At 41.1% G+C, this 18,598-nt stretch overlaps 2 protein-coding genes across 3 annotated transcripts in view; one reads left to right on the top strand and one right to left on the bottom strand.

Annotated features, from left to right (window-relative positions):
• The window catches only part of DOCK2 (dedicator of cytokinesis 2), a 397,914-nt gene that overhangs the window by 189,944 nt on the left and 189,372 nt on the right, over positions 1-18,598 (top strand). The window lies entirely within an intron of this gene.
• INSYN2B (inhibitory synaptic factor family member 2B) overlaps positions 1-18,598 on the bottom strand; it is a 150,567-nt gene that overhangs the window by 34,382 nt on the left and 97,587 nt on the right. Inside the window, exon 4 of one of the 2 annotated variants that reach the window (XM_025434191.3) lies at positions 581-3,572. The exons of the other annotated variant lie outside the window; for it this stretch is intronic. Within the exon in view, the coding sequence (XP_025289976.1) occupies positions 3,386-3,572 (187 nt within the window). The 3' untranslated portion in view covers positions 581-3,385. Of the gene's footprint in view, positions 1-580; positions 3,573-18,598 lie in introns of those variants that run through there. 2 annotated transcript variants of the gene reach the window in all.

Raw genomic sequence — 18,598 nt, 5'->3', positions numbered from 1 at the left:
CTTTTCAATTCTCTCTCAAACATCCTGATTAGTCAAGTAGAAAATGTGTTTGATGTGAAAGTTGCTTTAGCATGTATTGAATATTTGCTTATCTCCCTTTTTAACAAAGAGAGCTGGTCTCAGACTTTACACCTTCAACACTCAAAGACCTTAGCAAGAATTTGATAACATTATTTTGATTTCATCTTCTAATTTTGGAACATCATATTGGTTTCCTTATGATAGTGATATAAAGCTTCCTTTTAAGGAAGAAAGTTACAGGAAAAAATTTTAAAATGTTGAATAAATTATTTTGTATGGGTACAATAACGATGAAAATCATGAAAGTGTATCCATCTGAATGATGCTAGGAACTATTCGATTGATTTAAACAGCCTCCTTTGCTCCCAGGACACACGGGCTTCATGTGATCATTGAGGCACTATATTCTAAATATGTTCTTTGTTGATTTGTTTTCCTGGGAAACATACAGAAGTGAATATAATGAAAATGATCTCTGTCACTAGGACCATTGAGTCATCCTTTTTAAGTTTAAATTTTATAACCGAAATCAACCCAAGCTAGTAATGGAGTCTTAAAGCCTAGGAAAAATATGTAAGTTTATTGCAAAAGATAATATCCCATTTAAAACAGTTTAGAAATTTACAAAACCTTACATTGGTACATAGTCTTTAAGAAGGTGCTCTATAGATGAACTGGTATGAAGTTCCAAGTATAGTGAGTACCTATTTTTTTGACTACAGAGAAAGCAGCTACATAAACTCCTACAACTGAAGTTGATGTTTTGGTCTTTTTCCCTTCAATTTTATAAAAGTAATTTTTTCTAAATGAATATCTCTCCATAAAACCATATAACCTCAGGTACATTATTTCTGTAGAATATCATGGTAGATGTTACGTAATATTTGACAAAGAAGTGATTTCACATGGTAGATGAGTTATAGAGGTTTGGCATATGGATCTGTGTGTTGTTCAAAATATAGAGATAACCACTTTTGTTTAGCAGGAAGTTGTTTACTGAATCCATTTCCCTCCTAACTATTTAAAATTTTCAATATTCAGAAAAGACCCCCTTCCTGGTTTCAGGTTGGTGGCCTGAGCAATGCTGTGTTGTGCTTTGGTATAGAATTATTATAGCCTCATTCGTTGTTGTTGTTCTAAAAAATGTCAACATTTTCCAACTCCAATTTCATTTAATTCAGTTGAAGATTTATCTTAGGCCCCCCAACTCAATGTAAATGTATGACAAGGTGAGCTTCATTATCCAAGGGTTGGATTATCCTTTTTGTGTGAGTTACCTCAGATACCTCTTCATCATTGCAGGCTAACTCTGGCAAGTGATCCAGCTCAGCTCTGGGTCGTCATGCTCGTTTTGATGTTGGAATATGCACAGAGATTATAAAGTAGGTAGAGTAGGGATTTATATTTCCATTCAAGAGTGGACAAACAGGTCCTGAAAATTTAAGCAATTTGCCAAAGGTTAGTGTAATAGACTGTTGTGTTACTTGGGTATCTTAATTCCAGGAACAGGATTATTTTCTAACATGCTACCCAAGAATATAAATTGATTTGAAAATTAGTGTAAGCAAAGCAAATTAAGATAGAAGCTCTACTATGAGATAAAATTATATAAGAGATCCCAAATGATTTTGTCTTATTGGATTATCCTCTGTGCTGTTCTTTTCCACTGTTGGGGCCAACTGAGAGTTGATTGTGTGGATACAGAAAGATCTGTGGCTTTTAGCCAGTGGTAGCATATCTTATTGAAATGTGACTTCTTAAGTATGACAAGTGTATTTATCTTAATTCCAACTTAGTGTTATGTATTCTGGTCTCATTTTGTGGGTTTAAACATTACACTAGAAACAGAATGAGAACATCTTGAATGACATTCCAAGACTTAAATAGTGCAAGCTGAGACTCTCTGCCAAATTTCCCTCTCGTTCCCACTGAAATAGCTTTGTGCACTGCAGCAGGGTGACAGGGAAAGGTGAAGCTGTCGGAGTGGTTTGTTCAGTTAGTCTCAATTTGCAGTGGGGTACATACATCCCACGTGCACTCTGCAGACTCTAACTCAGACACCTGATCTTCAGCAAAGGGGATTATGAAATGCCTTTTTCACTGAATGCTTATTGAGCTTTAGGGTCCCTTTTCTAAGCAGCATCAATGCAACCACAGGCTGGTAGAGAATTTAATGCAAAGGATAGGAGCCTTTCCAACCTGCCCCTTATCCCCAAGAGTATGTAGCAATTAATTATTTTACTTTAGTAGTTTTTTCAGCCATGCAAGTTTGACTGGACCCACATGTATGAGGGTCTTCTCAAAAGAATGAGTCAGACTTCAAAAGAATTCAGACTTTGGGAAGGAAAGGTCTTTAATACTAAAATGTAAAAAATATATCCTCATCCCCAGTCTTGCTGCTTCTTCAGTCAGGTGACCATCACCTGGTCATCAGAAAGGGAGACTGTGAAGATTAATATACTTTGGAACTTATCTACAAGGCTGTTGCTGAGATGAATGACCAAGAACCAGTGTTGTCTTTTACCTTAGTTTTATATTACTAGTAAGATGAAATGGACAGACAAGCTGCTGGATCTCATCTCTTAAATATTGCAGGGACATTAACTGTGGAATCTTAAACTTCAAGCCCAATCTTAAAGTTCAAGCCCAAACAAGGCCCCAGGCTGAGAACATGATGGTTTAAGGCAGGCCCTACTGCAGCAGTTACAACTGTAGGGTAGCCATACCAACAAGTTCCTTATACTCTGCTATAACCTCTTACTCTGCCACAGACTATAAAGCTCACACAGCATGAGATGACACATCCTTGATTTGGGATCTAAATGAAAATGACCCAACCCACTAGGTAATTTCACATTTTTATGCCTTACTTCTATTGTGTTTATGTATGACAATATCTTGGAAAACTGCCAGTTTATGTATCTAATTTTTCCTGGGGTGTCTGCTTATAATGCTCCTCTATCTTCCTGTTATGCACAACATTGTTTTCTTTTGGGATGATGAACCCAGGATGAGAAGGAAGTGTTTAGTATCATGGAGGTGTTGGAAAATGTGATGAGGTTTTGCTCATGGTGGGAACTTAGACTTTCAAACCAGGTTGTGGCCTGGTCATGTATGACAGGGAACTAGGCAAGTGGTCACTCTAGGTTCCATGAAGTCCTCAGCAAGCAGTATCATTCATTCGGGCGAGATTAGTTGTCAGGTGTCCAGCAGCAGCTAAACTAGCCCCGAGTCTTTCCCATTCTGCAGGTTGAATGGCTAACCACCTGGGGCCTGTGCTAAGAAGTAGAGAAGGCCTGAGGGCAGTGAATTCCCCACCGTGGGGAGGTATCTGGGGAGGGCAAAGGGAATAGACCCAACAAGCTCAGATCCACCAGAAGCATTTCTTCTTCACTTTCTTGGTTTTCCTCCTTAAGTCCTGTTTCTCAGGGACTGGGGGTTCTGCTGGGGACTTTGGTGGGGGAGATGCCTCCTCCACTGGTTCCGCTTCCTCCAGACTCTGTAGAACTTCATGGAACCTGCCTTCCTGCTGCCGAAAATCATATTCTACACTGAAAAACATAGAGGAGAAGGAAGGAAAGTAAATTCAAATCATCACATATTGATTTAGCATCACCAAGAGTCCAACTGACATGGAAGAGCATAGGCTTTGAGATCAAGTCCCAGATGCTTAAGTGCCTACTGACCTTGGGAAGATTTTGCCAGCCTTCTCAACCTCCAGTTCCTCAAGGACTGAATTGGCACCTGAAATGCCTTCCTTTTAGGGTTGTTCTTAAGTCTAAATGAGATGTGTAATATGGCAGCCTGATAGTAGGTGTTCAGTAAATATTGCTTCAATCTCTCTCACACATTTATTTAATGCTATTAAATTGTTCATTCTTTTTATGCATTTTACACAAAAACTGTCTCATTATAGAAGATTTAAATAATGCAGAGGCATATACGATAAAACTGACAACTCAATTTCCTCATCAATAAAATGGACACAAGAGCAGCAACTATCTCAAAGGCTTTCTTTGAAATTAATATGTATTTTAACTAAGTGAGAGAACACAAAGGAAGTTCTTAGAGCAGTACCTGGCATGTAGTAAGCCTTCCACATGTGGTAGCTCGTGTTAGTGTTATTATTATCATCATTACCGTTATTACCACTAATACATTATGACTTTATCTTTTCCTTATCAATTTAACAATGTGTCTCATAGAGCTTTCCCTATACACTTACCTCATAGTATTCCTCCATGTAGACATACTTAAATTCTTTCCTTTGATGGGCATTTCCTAATCTCCATTTTTTCTTTGCTATTTTATTTGTGTGTTTTTGGAGTCATTAATGTACAGACTCCATTGTATTATCTGTACACAGATCTTTGGGGTAAACATGATGCATCTGGGGACTGAGGGTTCCCAGAATCTGAAAGAGTCAGAGGACAGGGAGTACAGAAGCTCTGGCTTTGTTCATAGTAGGTGCTCACAGTGGGTACTCACACTTCCCATGCCCTTGAGGGCTTGAGAATCAGGCCTGCAGGTGTGTCAGAGTTTGTCAGCTTGCCTCATAACTCTGGCTCAGTTTCCCCAGAAACTGGACAGCAGGGCCAGAAAGAATTAATCCTACAGATGCCCCTGAAGGCTATGCATCAGCTCTCTCTGCCCTTAATTGTCCACTTTCCTCCCTAGGAGATTTACTTACAGGGGAGTCTCCACTGCCGAGATGATTATAAGAAGGCTCTTAAGCTCTCAGCTGTGTTTTCACCTGGTTTCATTCTAGAGGCCTCAGATGGCCCAAGATGAGTAACCAGTGTAGGAGTGTAGAAAGTGAAGGAAATGCAAAGTCACAGAAACAGTGCATTCTCCTTGCTTAGCAAGGAGGGAAATGAAATGTTTCATATGGAAGACAAAAGATCCCACTTGGGTTTATGATGTAGCATGACAGTCCAAGGCCTTTCTACCCAGCAAGGCATGAAAAGGAGCTATTATTAAAGGGACACTTGTGCTTATCTACTACCCTCATGTCACCTCTCAGAGACCCAGGATCAGAGTAAGTGCTGCTGGAAAGGCAAATCATGATTGTCACACATGCCTAATAAAACCCTCAAATGCACATTCCAAGATGGAAGAAGCTAAAGAGTCAGAAGATCCCGATGGTGTATTTTGAAGCCAATCTGATGGGGTATTAGTGCTTAGAAAGCATTTGGAAGATGTTTCTGATAATTTTGTTTCTGCATTTTTGATAAGCTTTACCCAGATTTTCTTCTCCTTGGTGTCATCCTTTCTTTGTCCATTCCTCCCTGGTCTATTCCATAGGGACATACTCCTGGCTGGGTGATCTATATAATGCTGTGTTTTTCAAAGCAAAGCTCCATGACTAATTAACTGTGAGATCTTGGGGAAGTCATTTCTCATATTTTAAGCCACAGTGTCCTCATCCGCAAAATGAGCATGGTACCTACTCATAGGATTTCAGTGAAATTTAAAGGATATGCATGTACAACACTCAGCTCAGAGCAAGGCACCAAGTATACAGCCAGTCATTCAACAAATATTTCTTGAGTATCACCCATGTGCCAGGCCCTGTGCTAGGTGCTAGGTAAGGAGTGATAGACAGACATATAGACATTATTTCTGGCTTCCTGGAACTGGTAGTCCAGTGGCTCTGTGTCTTCAGTAAATACTAGTCAACATCAAAAGCAATTAGGGACATTTTAGCCAAAGGCCAGGATTTGCCAGCTCAGTGAACAAAGGCTTCCACAGACTCAAAATGAGGCTTTCACTTCCAGGATGCACTATCCAGCTCTGCACTCCTCTGTCTCTGGGCCTAGGGTGAATTTTTGTCTGCACTCCCTGCACCTCACTCTCTGCAGTGGAAACTTAAGGAGATGGATTCAGAGGCTGGGGAAGAGTTGTTTCCAACAATCTCTGCATTGCTTCAAGGAAAGCATTAAAGCAGTAAGTTGCAAACTTTGATTCTTACCCCCATTAGCACTAGTTCACAGATAGGGGACACCCACATTCATAGTTTCTGCTACCTCCTGAAATATTCATAGCCTTCCCCCCAAGGCATAAAGATAACCTTCATCCTAGAGCACCAGATAGAGCCCAATAAAGTGGGTACCTCCTGCTCATTCTCAGAATTTCTTGTGCTTTCTGGTACAGGATATTCCACCCATCTATTCAGTCAGCCAGACTGGGTTAGCCAACCATCCACTTATCCAACCAAGTATCCACCCAACCAATTATCCATCCATCCATCCATCCATCCATCCATCCACCCATCTATCCAACCATTCATCCATTCAACCAACTATTCATTTATCCAGCCAGCTAGCCATCTATTCTACCATCCATCCTTCTATCCATGCAACCTATAGTCTATCCATCCATCCTACCTACCATCCGGCTAACCATCCATCCAGCCAACTGTCCAGCTAAACATTTGTCCTGCTCTGGACCTGACATTATACTCAGTTGCAGGGATAATAGTAAGATAGACAGATGTGGATTCTTCTCTCACGGATCTTACATCCCACCCTGTGAGAGAGATGATTAAACTAACAATTGCCTTAAAAAATGCTTTGCATTTATCTCAACTACCCCTACCTTCCAACTGTTTATGCATACACCTCTACCAAATTATATGAACATAACATAAACAGACCTCCTTCTTCTCCTTATATGTAACTTTTCTCTGACTTCACAATTCAAAAAAATGACAACAACAACAAACCACTTGAGTTTGTTAAGACTCAGAACAGTGTCCCAAAACCAATTAGAAAAATAATGCTCTGGAAGATTCCAGAATGTGTATAGAACTGGCATGCCTGGAGAGAGAAGAGCCAGGAGACAGAATGTTAACTCTGTCTCATCATCACAATTTAAAGTTCAGCCCAATATAGAGAATAGAACAGAGGCTCTCAAGTGGAACACTCCTGGGTTTGAACTGAGGCTATACTACTTACTGGCTGGGTGACCTTGGGCAAGTTGCTACTCTCTGAGACTCAGTTGAAAATGGGGATTATAAAGCTACCTTGCTAGGTAGTTGTGCAGATGGGACACAATAAAAGGCGAAATGTCCTCACATAGGATATGGTCTCGGCCCACTCTACTCTTCACTATCTTTTGTCTTCCTATCTTAGGGACTGACTGCCTTACTTTCTCACTCATACCTTTAGCTTTTTGGTAATTGTACACCTTGTCAGCAACATCACTCTTTACTCCTACCCTCTATATACATTCTGGGAAGAATATACTCTTTATGTTTCTATGGAAACACCACAGGTTTCCATTATAATCATTAAAGCTTAGGGAGCTCCCCACCCTCCTCCTGTAACTGTCCCCATGAGTCTTGGCAATTTAAAGAGGATTGAAAGTGACTTTCTTTTCAAGTCCAGGCAAATAGCAGAGTATAGGGAAGCATGTACACTTTGGAAAGAAATTGATTAATGGTTTTTAGGCCAAAACAATTTATTAACATAAAGGAAAACTGCCACTTTTCTTCTTATTCATCCATTTGACAAACTACTGTTTAGTTTGGAGAGGAGGAGAGGGAGTATATCTTGTTTTGGTAGCAGCTGCCTTATAAATAGGCTGGGGCAGTGCCCTTTCTCATCTGTTTTCATTTTGAGGCTGAGTAGAGAAGAGGAGATACCCCTCAACTCACTGCTTAACTAATTCAGCAACCTCTTGAAAGGGGAATAAGGTGCTTACAAGTAAACCCTTAGCAGAGGGTCCTTTGTAGTTTCTAGGGAATGACTGTTTGCCTTGGGCTTGGTTTCAAGGTAGAACACCAGTAACTTTTGCAACCTCACCACCACTTCTTTTCTACCTCTTAATCTCCCTACCCTGACACCCTTAGCATCTTCTGCCATTCATATTCCATAGGGAGGAGAGAAATATTGAGTGCTGAGCTTGAGCAGAGCTCTGGCTCACAGTTTGGGGCAAATGGTCAAGAAATTGTTACAATATAGGATTTAGGCCAGGAACCATTGAGATAGTCCGGAGCACTGAAGGTCTGTGAGATTAGTCCACTGAAGATGCAAGGAATACTTACCACCTGATTGAGGGGTGCCCAGTTCACTGAGGAGCCTTAGAGCCCTTTCTGCCCAAGATACCTGTGCATGGCACCACATTGCACTTAGAAAGTGAGCTCTGTATAAAGCAAAAATGGAAGAGAGCTTTCCAGTTTTCTTCCTGAGGGCCCCTTACTAATCTGACAGATCAATGCTTAAACCATCATGCTAGGTGAAAAGTAGAAGGATGTTTTTCTAAGTAATTGGAAGGAGCAAGAAGCCTAAGTCACAGCTTTTCTGGAAGAAGAAATAGTGAGAAGCAAAAAGTAGATAAATACATAAGTATATAAGAAAGCAACAGAGCCAGGCTCTAGATACAGTATCTTGGCTAAGCAAACTGAAGTTAGATAAGCCAAAAGGAGATAAAAGTTTATATAGAAATAAACAGTAGAAACCTCTTACTTTTATTTAGCACTTTCATATTGCAAATCTCTCATATGTGTGTTTTTATTTTACCCTTACAATAGCCCAGGAAGTTGGGAAGGTTCCTATCCCCATTAAACTGACAAAGGGGTTAGCAAAGGGAAGTCGCACCATGAGTTATGATCAGAATCCAATCCTGGCTTCCTGACTGCTAGTCCTTTGTTTTTCCTAAAGAGGGATCAAATGTTTTAGCCCAGGGCTTGGCTATTACCAGGGGTTTTTATTCTAAGAAAGGAAGTATGAGAGTACCTGCACCTTGTTAGGTGAGGACATATGGTAATTAAATGAATAATAGTAATGAATAATTAAATGAATAATAGTAATGAGGATAAGTAGGAAGGTGGGTAGGAGGAGGGGTTGGGAGGTAAGAAGACAGGGACAACTACTACTATTCTCATTTATGGAGTGTAATCCGTATTGTAGACACTATACTAGAAGTTCAGTAATTCTTGCATGTCTCATGTAATTCTCACAACCCCATGAGATAGATATTAACTTCATTTTATACATGAGAAAACTACGAGGTTAAATATTCTGCCAAGAGCACACACGAGTAAGTGACAGAGCCAGGATTTGCGCCTATATTGTCCCGCTCCAAAGCTTGTATACTAAGGTATACTGTGCTAAAAGAACATAGTAGTCTCTATCTGTGTGAGGTCCTAGTTGCCAAATGTGTATGGGGTGGGGGTGGTGAGATGATGGTGATCAAGGCCTGGTGCACCACTTTAATGACCCTCTGTGGAGCCAGTCCAAATCTGGGGCTGGGCACCATGGGGGGCACTTTATGACCAAGCTGACCACCTCATAATAGTGTTTCTAGCTTGCAGGGTAATTCTGGCCATGAGGCTGCATTTCCTTAGAAGATGGACATGCTCGTAAGACGCAGCTTAGGGACACGTTGGTGGCTCAGCAGGTGAGCATCTGCCTTTGGCTTAGGGCATGATCCCAGGATCCAGGATCGCATCCTCCTTCAGGCTCCTCCCAGGGAGCCTGTTTCTCCCTCTGCCTCATTTTCTGTGTCTTTCATGAATAAATAAATAAATCTTAAAAAAAAAAAAAAGGAGGCAGCCTACTCAGGGTAATATAGGTACTCAGCAATCTTGAGTCTACTGTAGGCTGCTGAGGTCTGTGGTGGGCTCTTTGCACTTCCTTCTTAGCAGATGAGTCTTGCTCTTTTATAAAGAGAAATGGTGACAAGCCACTGCCATAAACCATACAGTCCAGGCAAGTTGGCTGGGAAATTAATGATCTATAGCATCTCCCTGAGACAAAACATCTTCGGAACCCCTCTCCATCTCTTCCTCATCTGTCAGAGGGCTTCCGTGGCCCTTCTTGCCATAGAACCCAGGTGCACCACAGATTTATTGACCTCCTGCAACTTTCTTTTTTAAAGAATTATCTGTAAGAATCAATGGAATCAAAGAGGATAGTTTGGTTCCTCTCCACTTGGATAAATCACACTACTTTGGAAAGTGTCTCTTGGGAAGAATTATAGTCTGGGAAAGTAGGAGCTTTTGTTAGTTTGTTTTCTTCCCCCCAAACCCCTCCCCAAGCCTGGATGGGATTTTGTTCCTAATGCTTTCTTCTAATGATCAGTTTGCTCATTATTTATAGGGTATAGTTTTAAGCTTCACAACTTGCAGCCATTTTAAGTTGGCAAGTGCACCCCTTCTCCTAGGGCATCCGTCTGCTGACGAGTCCTCAGAGAATTGCAGTTTCTCTTCTTGGTACATAAATAAGTAGTACCAAGCTGTAGAAAGCTTCACTGCTGATCACTGTCTATGGAAGAAGTCTGTGCCCTGTGTTCTGTGGCTCTGTGTCAAGAAGGTCTTCATGTTAGGACCTCAGAAAGGGCAGATCACCTCAGAGAGCTTTAAACACGTACATTTATTGATTATGCAAGGTCAAAGGTAAGGGGGACAGGGGCAGGAAAATCTCCTGAAAGCAGGATCGATTTGAGCTCTGGCCACATTGAATCTTGGATAAGTTGCTCATGTAACCCCTCTGCATCTCAGTTTCCTCATCTGCAGAGTGATAACAACAACCATACCCACATTTTAGGGTTGTTGGGAGTCTAACATGAGATGATACATGTACAGTGTTTGGCAAAGCACCTGGCACTATGCCTGGCTTAACAAACAGTAATGATTGTTACATTAACTTGACAGAGAAATAAAGATTGGATCATTCTGTGGTCAGCCGTGGCCTCTTTGCCAGCAGCCATCCATTTGTTATTCCTGTGAAATTCTAAACTTGATTGATTTTATATTTATGGTATGTCTCAGGCTATTTAGCTATTAATGCATTAAAATAGATTTAATTTTTATTTCAGATAAATTGCTGATGCTATAAATCCTACTTTTTCCTTGCATTCTAGGTAGAAGAAGAAAGGGATAAAGCTACTGAGAAAAATGGGGGCTAGGAGCAAATGTCCTGGGGATCAACCTGTTGAGGCTCAGAGAAATTTCCACATGTACCCCAAACTCTATGTCTGTTTCCTAAAGAGAGAGCTTGAGCCATGTTTGGCGGCAGTTGTTTGGGGGATGCTGGATGGTATTGCCATAATGTTCCTGTTCCAGCATTTGTAATAAATGCTGCTCAGTCCATATTGGAATGTGCTGAGGAATCCAAACACATCTGTGATTACTAGAAAGAACAGATATGCTCTGTAATTTACAATTATTTTTCACTGCAGACTTCATTGCTGGCCAGAGGGAGGACTGTGGCTAGAAGGAAAAGCTCTCACAGTTCACCCAGCTCCGCACTGGCAGAGCATCAGAAGCAGACAAAAGGAAAATACTAAAAAATTTAAGTGGAAAGTTGGTTACTAAACCCATAGGCCTGGGTGCATATTGCATTTCTAGTAAAATAATACCTTTTTCTCTGGTTAGGTAATAGCTGTAAGTGGCAGGCAAGGCCGAGACCCAGTGGTCAAAAAGCTTCACTGCAGAAGGAAACTCTAGGAAACATTCAGTGCCACTGACTGTGTGACCCTAGGTTGCTCATTAATACTCCACAGCCTCTTTCCTTGGTAAGGTACAAGCCTGGCTTTTTTCCTGCAAGGCACACAGCTGTAAGGCTTTGGCTTGTGTTCCAAATAGGCTCCTTCTGATGAGTTCTGAATACCAAAACTGTGAGGGAGTGACACCAGGTACAATGGAAAAGCTGGTTGCTGGGTGCAAAGGGAGATGCTTGCAGCAAATCTCCTCTTGAATATCCTTGATTTCTTTTTTTTTTTTTGGGGGGGGGGGGACCAGGTTTCAAGTTGCTTTATCATAAGGCAATAAAACTTTCCAAAAATCATGAAGAATATTCAACCACATGATTCTCACTCGGTAGCATTTTAGTGATAACAAAATATCTTACCTATCATTAATAAATAGAATATAAAATATTTCATTTTTATCTCACCATTTAAAATGTCAATTTTTATGTGCTCTTTTTTTAATTTATTTTTTTATTTTAAATCTCCTCTTGAATATCCTTGATTTCTCTGTCTGATTCAGAAGGAATTGTAACAGCAACAGGAGTCAGTCACGATGAAAATGCAGCCCATGGTCCATGGAGCTTGAGGAAATGAGAGGATGGTGGTGGAGGCTCCTGGCATTCAGTGTCACACATATTACCTGGTTCAGGAGCATGGGGTGACTACACTTCTCTCCTGAAGAGGGGGACAGTGGTGCCAGGCAGCACTTTGCATATCTGCCCTACCTGGTATTTCTGATTGCTCCTCCAGGACTCCCTGTGCTCTCTCATGCATGTTCTCTCTCTCTCTCTCTCAAATAAATAAACAAAATCTTAAAAAAAAAAAAAGACCCTGATTTTACCTAGTTGAATGTTTCTTAAGCTTTATTCAGATCAGACCTTTCCAAGGAGCTTGCTATAATTAAGACTCCTATCCTTTATCTCACCCCTTGCTCCAGCAGGTTTGGGGTGAAGGCCAGCAGCCAGTATTCAGATACACAGGAGACTCACCAGAGGATAGTTCCTAGCATTTGGGCTCTTAGCTTGGGAGCAGAATTGGGCTTCAATTGGTCTTAACCTTAACTGGAGGAGGAATGTCAGCAGGGATTGCCATTCTATTCCTGATCTCAGATGAGGCCTGAGGAGCTGGGAATTGTGGCAGGAAGGAGTGACTACAAATGAATCCTCTAAGTAATGCATAATGCAAGCATGGACCCCAAAGTGGACTGACAGAGACTCATTTTCTCTTCTCACTGGAAATAGGCCTCAAAAATTACACTTACTATATGAGCAAGCCCCCTGACCTCCTCTTCCTTTCATGTTGCATCCAATCTCACATGCACCCCCTAGTTAAGTCTGTATATGACGGTGTAACCCTTTAATTAGTAGAAAGGTAAATCATCTTTCCCATGATGCATTTAAAACAAAAACTATTTGCTGGGCTATTTTATTAGCAAGAATTTTCTTTTCATGGACATGTAGGCTGTTTGTCACAAAAGTTTCTCATAAATCAACTGCTACCTCTTCCTTTCAAGACCCTGATTCTGGGGCACCTGAGTGGCTCAGTCAGTTAAGCATCTACATTCAACTCAGATCATGATCCCAGGTCCTAGGATCAAGCCCTGCATTGGGCTCCCTCCTCAATAGGCAGCCTGCTTCTTCCTCTCTACCACTGTGCTCTCTCATGCATGTTCTCTCTCTCTCTCAAATAAATAAATAAAGTCTTAAAAAAATACCCTGATTTACCTAGTTGAATGTTTCTTAAGCTTTATTCAGATAAGACCTTTCCAAGGAGCTTGCTATAATTAAGACTCCTATCCTTCATCCCACCCCTTGCTCCAGCAGGTTTGGGGTGAAGGCCAGCAGCTAGTATTCAGATACCCAGGAGACTCTCATGCAGGTGGTCCTTGATTAACCTTTGAGAACATTATTTAGGGCCTACATCTAAAACACAAACCCTCATGATGCCCTTGGCTGAGGGGAACTGGGCCACATAACATTCTGCTGACATCCCATAAACAGGTCTGGCCTCTGAAGGCAGCATGCTGTAGAATCTAACTAGCCGGCCCTAGAACTGAGTCCCAATCTTGTCATTGCCACTTACTAGCTTCAGAGTAACTGTGTATGTGCTCTCACTCTTTCAGTCCTAATTGTCTAATATGAGTATTATGCAAGTGCTTGAGCCTCAGTTACCTCATGTGCAAAATGGAAGTATTTGTATCTGTCTCACATGATTGTTAGGATTAAATGTGAGAACAAAAGGTGTTTATAGTGACCAAGTATCTATAATAGGCACTCTTATTTATTCCCAACAGATCTCTGCCCTCAGCTAGCTGTCATAGAAGTCATCCAAAAAAAGTAAAAAAAAACTGACCTCCAATTAGATGTCAACAGTTTATGAATCATAAAAATTTAATCTGATTGTATTATTATTGCTACTGAAACAAATGATCACAAATTTAGTGGTTTAAAACACAAATGGTACTTGTAGAGCCCTGGAGATCGGAAGTCCTCCAGAACTGTAAATCCAGTGTGAGCAGAGCAGTGTTCCTTCTAGAGGCTCTGTAAGAGAGTCTGCTCTTTGCTTTTTCTACCTTTTAGAAGCTGTCCACATTCTTTACTTGTGATTACCTCTCTTGAACCTCTGCTTCTGTTGTCACATCTCATTCTCTGATTCTGCATCTCCTGCCTCTGTCTTCCCTTTATGGGGATCCTAGATCCTTAACCACATCTGCAAAGTCCGTTTTTCCATGTAAGGTAACATTCACCTATCCAGGAATTAGAATATGAACATCTTACAGGGCCATTATTCTACTCACCACACTGGGTTTTGATATTTTACCAAGAAAGACTGCGGGTCTAATGTCTTAAACCCCTCTCCCAAAGAGATCATTGGAGTAGTTCAGATACCACAGAGGGGAGATATTTAAGCATGAAGGGACTTTGTGGTTTGCCACAAATCAAACTTTGCCTTTCCAACCACAGCTGGTACAGAAATACTGGGCAATAATGTTGGATGGCCATGATGAATGAGGATCCCAATGTCCTGTGAAATTGCAACAAGCTCTCTGAGTCATCAAAGGAAGATTTGATTAGGTTCCATTTTGTCGAGAGTATATAGCATTCCAGGTATTTGAAAATTGACAATTTCTGTATTACATTCAGTTGTTTGTTTCTATTCAAAAATATCTACTGAGGACCTGCTGCATAGAAGCCTTCCAATAAGAAATTTGATTAGTTAAGACCCTCCACTTCCCCACCCAAGGGCAGGGACACACACAAATAGTAACAATGGCATTTGGGCAATCTAAATAACTGTCTCAAACCCACCACTGCTTTTTATCCTTGCTCCAGTCAATGTAGCCATTTTCTTTATTGACAAGTATCTACTGAGCACCAACTACATACTAGATATTGGCCCACAACTTTGAGATATTAGCCATTTGCTGAAGGAAAGAAACTCATCAACACTACACTATAATGCAATAGGATAAATGGTATGGCAGAGGAACATGCATGCCATAGGGTTCCTCCACAGGAAGGATTGATTGTAAGGTTATCCAGAGGAACTGGCTTTTAAGCTGCAAGAGGAAATTTCCAGACAAGGCAGGGCAGAAAAGGCAACCAAGGAAATGAGGGAACTTATGCAAAGGCACCAAGGTATGATAGAACACACAGTATTTGAAACTGAATTCTCTGTGGCTTGGGAGAAATATGAGACCCAGCAGGTAAGAAGGTTAGGATCACATTCAAAGGGCCCTGAAAAATTAGCTAAATGCAGCAACAGGAACCAGGACAAGATTGTTTAGCAGGAGAGTGACATGTTAAGATTTTACTTTTTGGGCATTTTAGCAGTCTAAGGTTGCTAAATTTGGAAGGATTACCTGGGACCTATGGCAGATAAATGAGGTAGCATTCAAGTGACAAATAATGAGGGCCTTGACTGACCAGAGGAGCTAAAGCTAAGGAGATGGATTTAGCAAGTAGGATTAGCAGCCAGTCTGATGGATACTGTGAAGGAGAAGAGCGAGGCAGTGGGGACTAAGGTTTACGAAGTCATGGTTAATGGCTTTGAGCAAATTAGAACTACTAGGAAGATAGTTCATTTCATGGGAGAAAATAAGCAGTGTGTTTTGATAAATGGTGAATTTGAGGTGGCTTTGAGATATCAACATGGAAATATTTACAGGTAAACACAGAGGGGAAGAGAGCAATCTCATGAAAAAGGTAGGGGAGGATGGTGTCACAGAAATAAACTTAAAAGCCATGAGTGCAGTGGAAGCCATGAGAAGAGGCTGAGGCTGAGAAGAGGAGGCAGGAAAGAGCTGTCCTGGTAGACTCCCCCCCACACAAAGGCTCTTCTGCTGCTCTCTCCTCTCTAGAACATTTCAAACCTTCCATGGCCAACCTCACCCTTCACCCATTTAAAATGGTAAGTTTCCAGCTTGCTTTTTGTTTCCATTGCTGAAGCAACATGCTTAGATAGGAGAAAGATTATGAGAAAGATTTCCTATTCTTTTCCCTAAAACATCTGAGGCATTTTACAACTTAAGCCAAGCAGATTTTTTCAGGGATCTGCATCCAGAAAATAAATGCGTGATTGGTGCAGCCAAAGACCTCCAAAAAGGCTCTTATTTTTTTAGACTGACTGCGAAGACAAAGTACTGGAAAAGCAGAGAATAGATGAGGGATGGAGGAGGGATGTGGCATGGAGGGACCCCATGCCTCTGAGAAGAGAAAAGGGAGCTTATTCCTTAGTGCAGCGTTTCCCAAACTTCATCTTTCATTTATCACCTTCCAGGCCTTTGTGAAACTCCCCACACCATCTGCACATTTACTTAATTTTTTCTAAGTCAATTCACTTTTAAACTTGAACATTTATACAAAACAGTTAATATCACTTTTGAAAGTGGAGACCTGCATTACTTATGATGAATATATAGAAGGACTAGTTTTCAAAGTTAAAAACTTCAGTAAAAAATTTAAAATGATTACCCTCTGGCTGGATACTGTTGCTTGCCTATGGCTATGAATCTGAGAGCTGCTCTCTTCTGGCAAAGAAGTGTGATAAGCAAGCATTATAAAGGCTTTGAAGATATTCTAGTACCAAACTCAGATTTCCCCTGCTGGATAATCAGAAGGATTGAAATAAATTTGAAAAAAAGACAGCCTTCTCACCAGGTAATTCAATGTTACTTATGTTGGTACCACAGGTGGCATTCACCCAATCCTTTGAGTAACTTGTCCTAGGATTAACACTAAGGAGAGTGACTGGGGACTAAACAGCCTGCAACCAGCTTAAGGCATAGAGGCAATTCCCACATTTTTCCCTTGGTACCTATGGTGGTCACAATTCCAAGGAGTCTATCCTCCCTACTGTATGGAACCCCTGAGAGCTATGCATGGGATCTGTAGGTATTAGTGTTGTTCCCCTCGGTGAGGTAGGATCTGCCAGAATGATTCATGGTAAGAAGAAAGCCATGGAGGCATGGGGTTGGGGCACCCAGAAGGCTATTCTTGGAGGCAGGACAATGAGTTGGATAGAACCAATGACCTCACATGTCTTGATGGAAACAAGTATAGCCTTTGGCTGATGGAGCCATTTAGAAAACCTTATGTGTTGCTAACTTAGCAGCAACATTTCCATAGAAGAAGACCCGACAGGCAACCCATCAGGTGTCCAGGCACTTTATGTACAGTGATGTGCCCTGGGCCCATCCATCATCAGGGAGAGAGACTGCTGCTTAACAAGGCCTGAGGATGAGTATTTCACATCGCTTATTCATCAGTTTGTAGATCTGATTTTCCAGGACACAACACAAGGTTTGAAGTTATTTGAAATGTTAAAAAAAAAAATGACAACTCTCATCTTCCCACTGTTACTCTGACAGGGATGTTGTTCTGATCTCTTTGCTTTCATCAAATTAATTGCCCGTTCCTTCGCAATGGCTTAGATGCAAGGCTGTAGATACTGTCTGGGAGAGCAGTCTGGCTTTGAATGGTAATAAGGGATGGGAGTATACAATTGCTGTTCTTGGAAAATTGGAAAGGGATGTGTGTGTGTGAAGGCTTGCTAACCAGTGCAGGGGTGTAACTTAATTTAGAATGTTTGCTTGGGATGTTTGAAGTACGTACTAGAAAAATGCAAACATTCTCAGACTTGTTGGAAGGTCATAGTTTAGCCAAATATTGCCACTTTTAATTCAGCATAAGACGTCAGAACATCAGGACCAAAAGGGACCATAGGAGTCATCTAATGAAAGGCCCTCTTTTTTCAGACGAGGAAACTCAGAGGCCAGAAATGATTTGCTCAAGACCAGGCTATGAAACTCACAGTAGATTGGGAAATAACCACTTGTCCTTTTCACTTACAGAGCTTAATTAAAAAGTCATCTTAAGATAGTAGAAAATACATCATTCACTGCTGAAAAAAATAGATTATCCAAAACTTAAATGTAGGTTCATTAAAAACAATTCTTCTTGTTTATGATGAATAGATTTTGTCTTCCCTAAATGTCTTGGTCCTCCCAGTGATTAGGAAATTTGCTTAAGATAGGAGATATATAGGGACGCCTGGGTGGCTCAGTGGTTGAGCATCTGCCTTCAGCCCAGGGTCCTGGGATCAAGTCCCACATTGGGCTCCCTGCATGGAGCCTGCTTCTCCCTCTGCCTATGTCTCTGCCTCTCTCGCTCTCTCTTTGTGTCTCTTATGAATAAGTAAATAAAATCTTAAATAAAATGTAGGAGATATATATATTTAAAAAAAGATAGTAAAAAGTTAAGCAGTTGATGAGACTGCCTATTTACATTTTCTGATACCATAAGCCTTTTCCAGGGCTCCCTTTTTTGAGGGGATATTTTACACTGAGATAAAGGGCATTTCCTGTGAGTAGTCCTGAACCTTGTATTATTTGATAAAAATGCGTGGTCCTGTGACTCCTAAACATAAGGAGCATAGGGACCTCCTGACTTCTGTTTCCAGCACCCCTCTGTCCTCAAACCCCCTTGTTAGGACAAAACCCCAGGATTCTGCTAGAGAGACAGAGAGGTTTTAAACAGAAGACACAGGCAACACAATTGGGCTTCAATTTGCTCAGGCTCTCACTGCCTTTCTCCTCCAAGAT

Source organism: Canis lupus, chromosome 4 (assembly GCF_003254725.2).
Source record: "Canis lupus dingo isolate Sandy chromosome 4, ASM325472v2, whole genome shotgun sequence".
NCBI classification, from domain to species: Eukaryota; Metazoa; Chordata; class Mammalia; order Carnivora; family Canidae; genus Canis; species Canis lupus.
The sequence above is the reverse complement of the archived record's forward strand: the minus strand, read 5'-3'. Positions and strand labels throughout refer to the sequence as shown.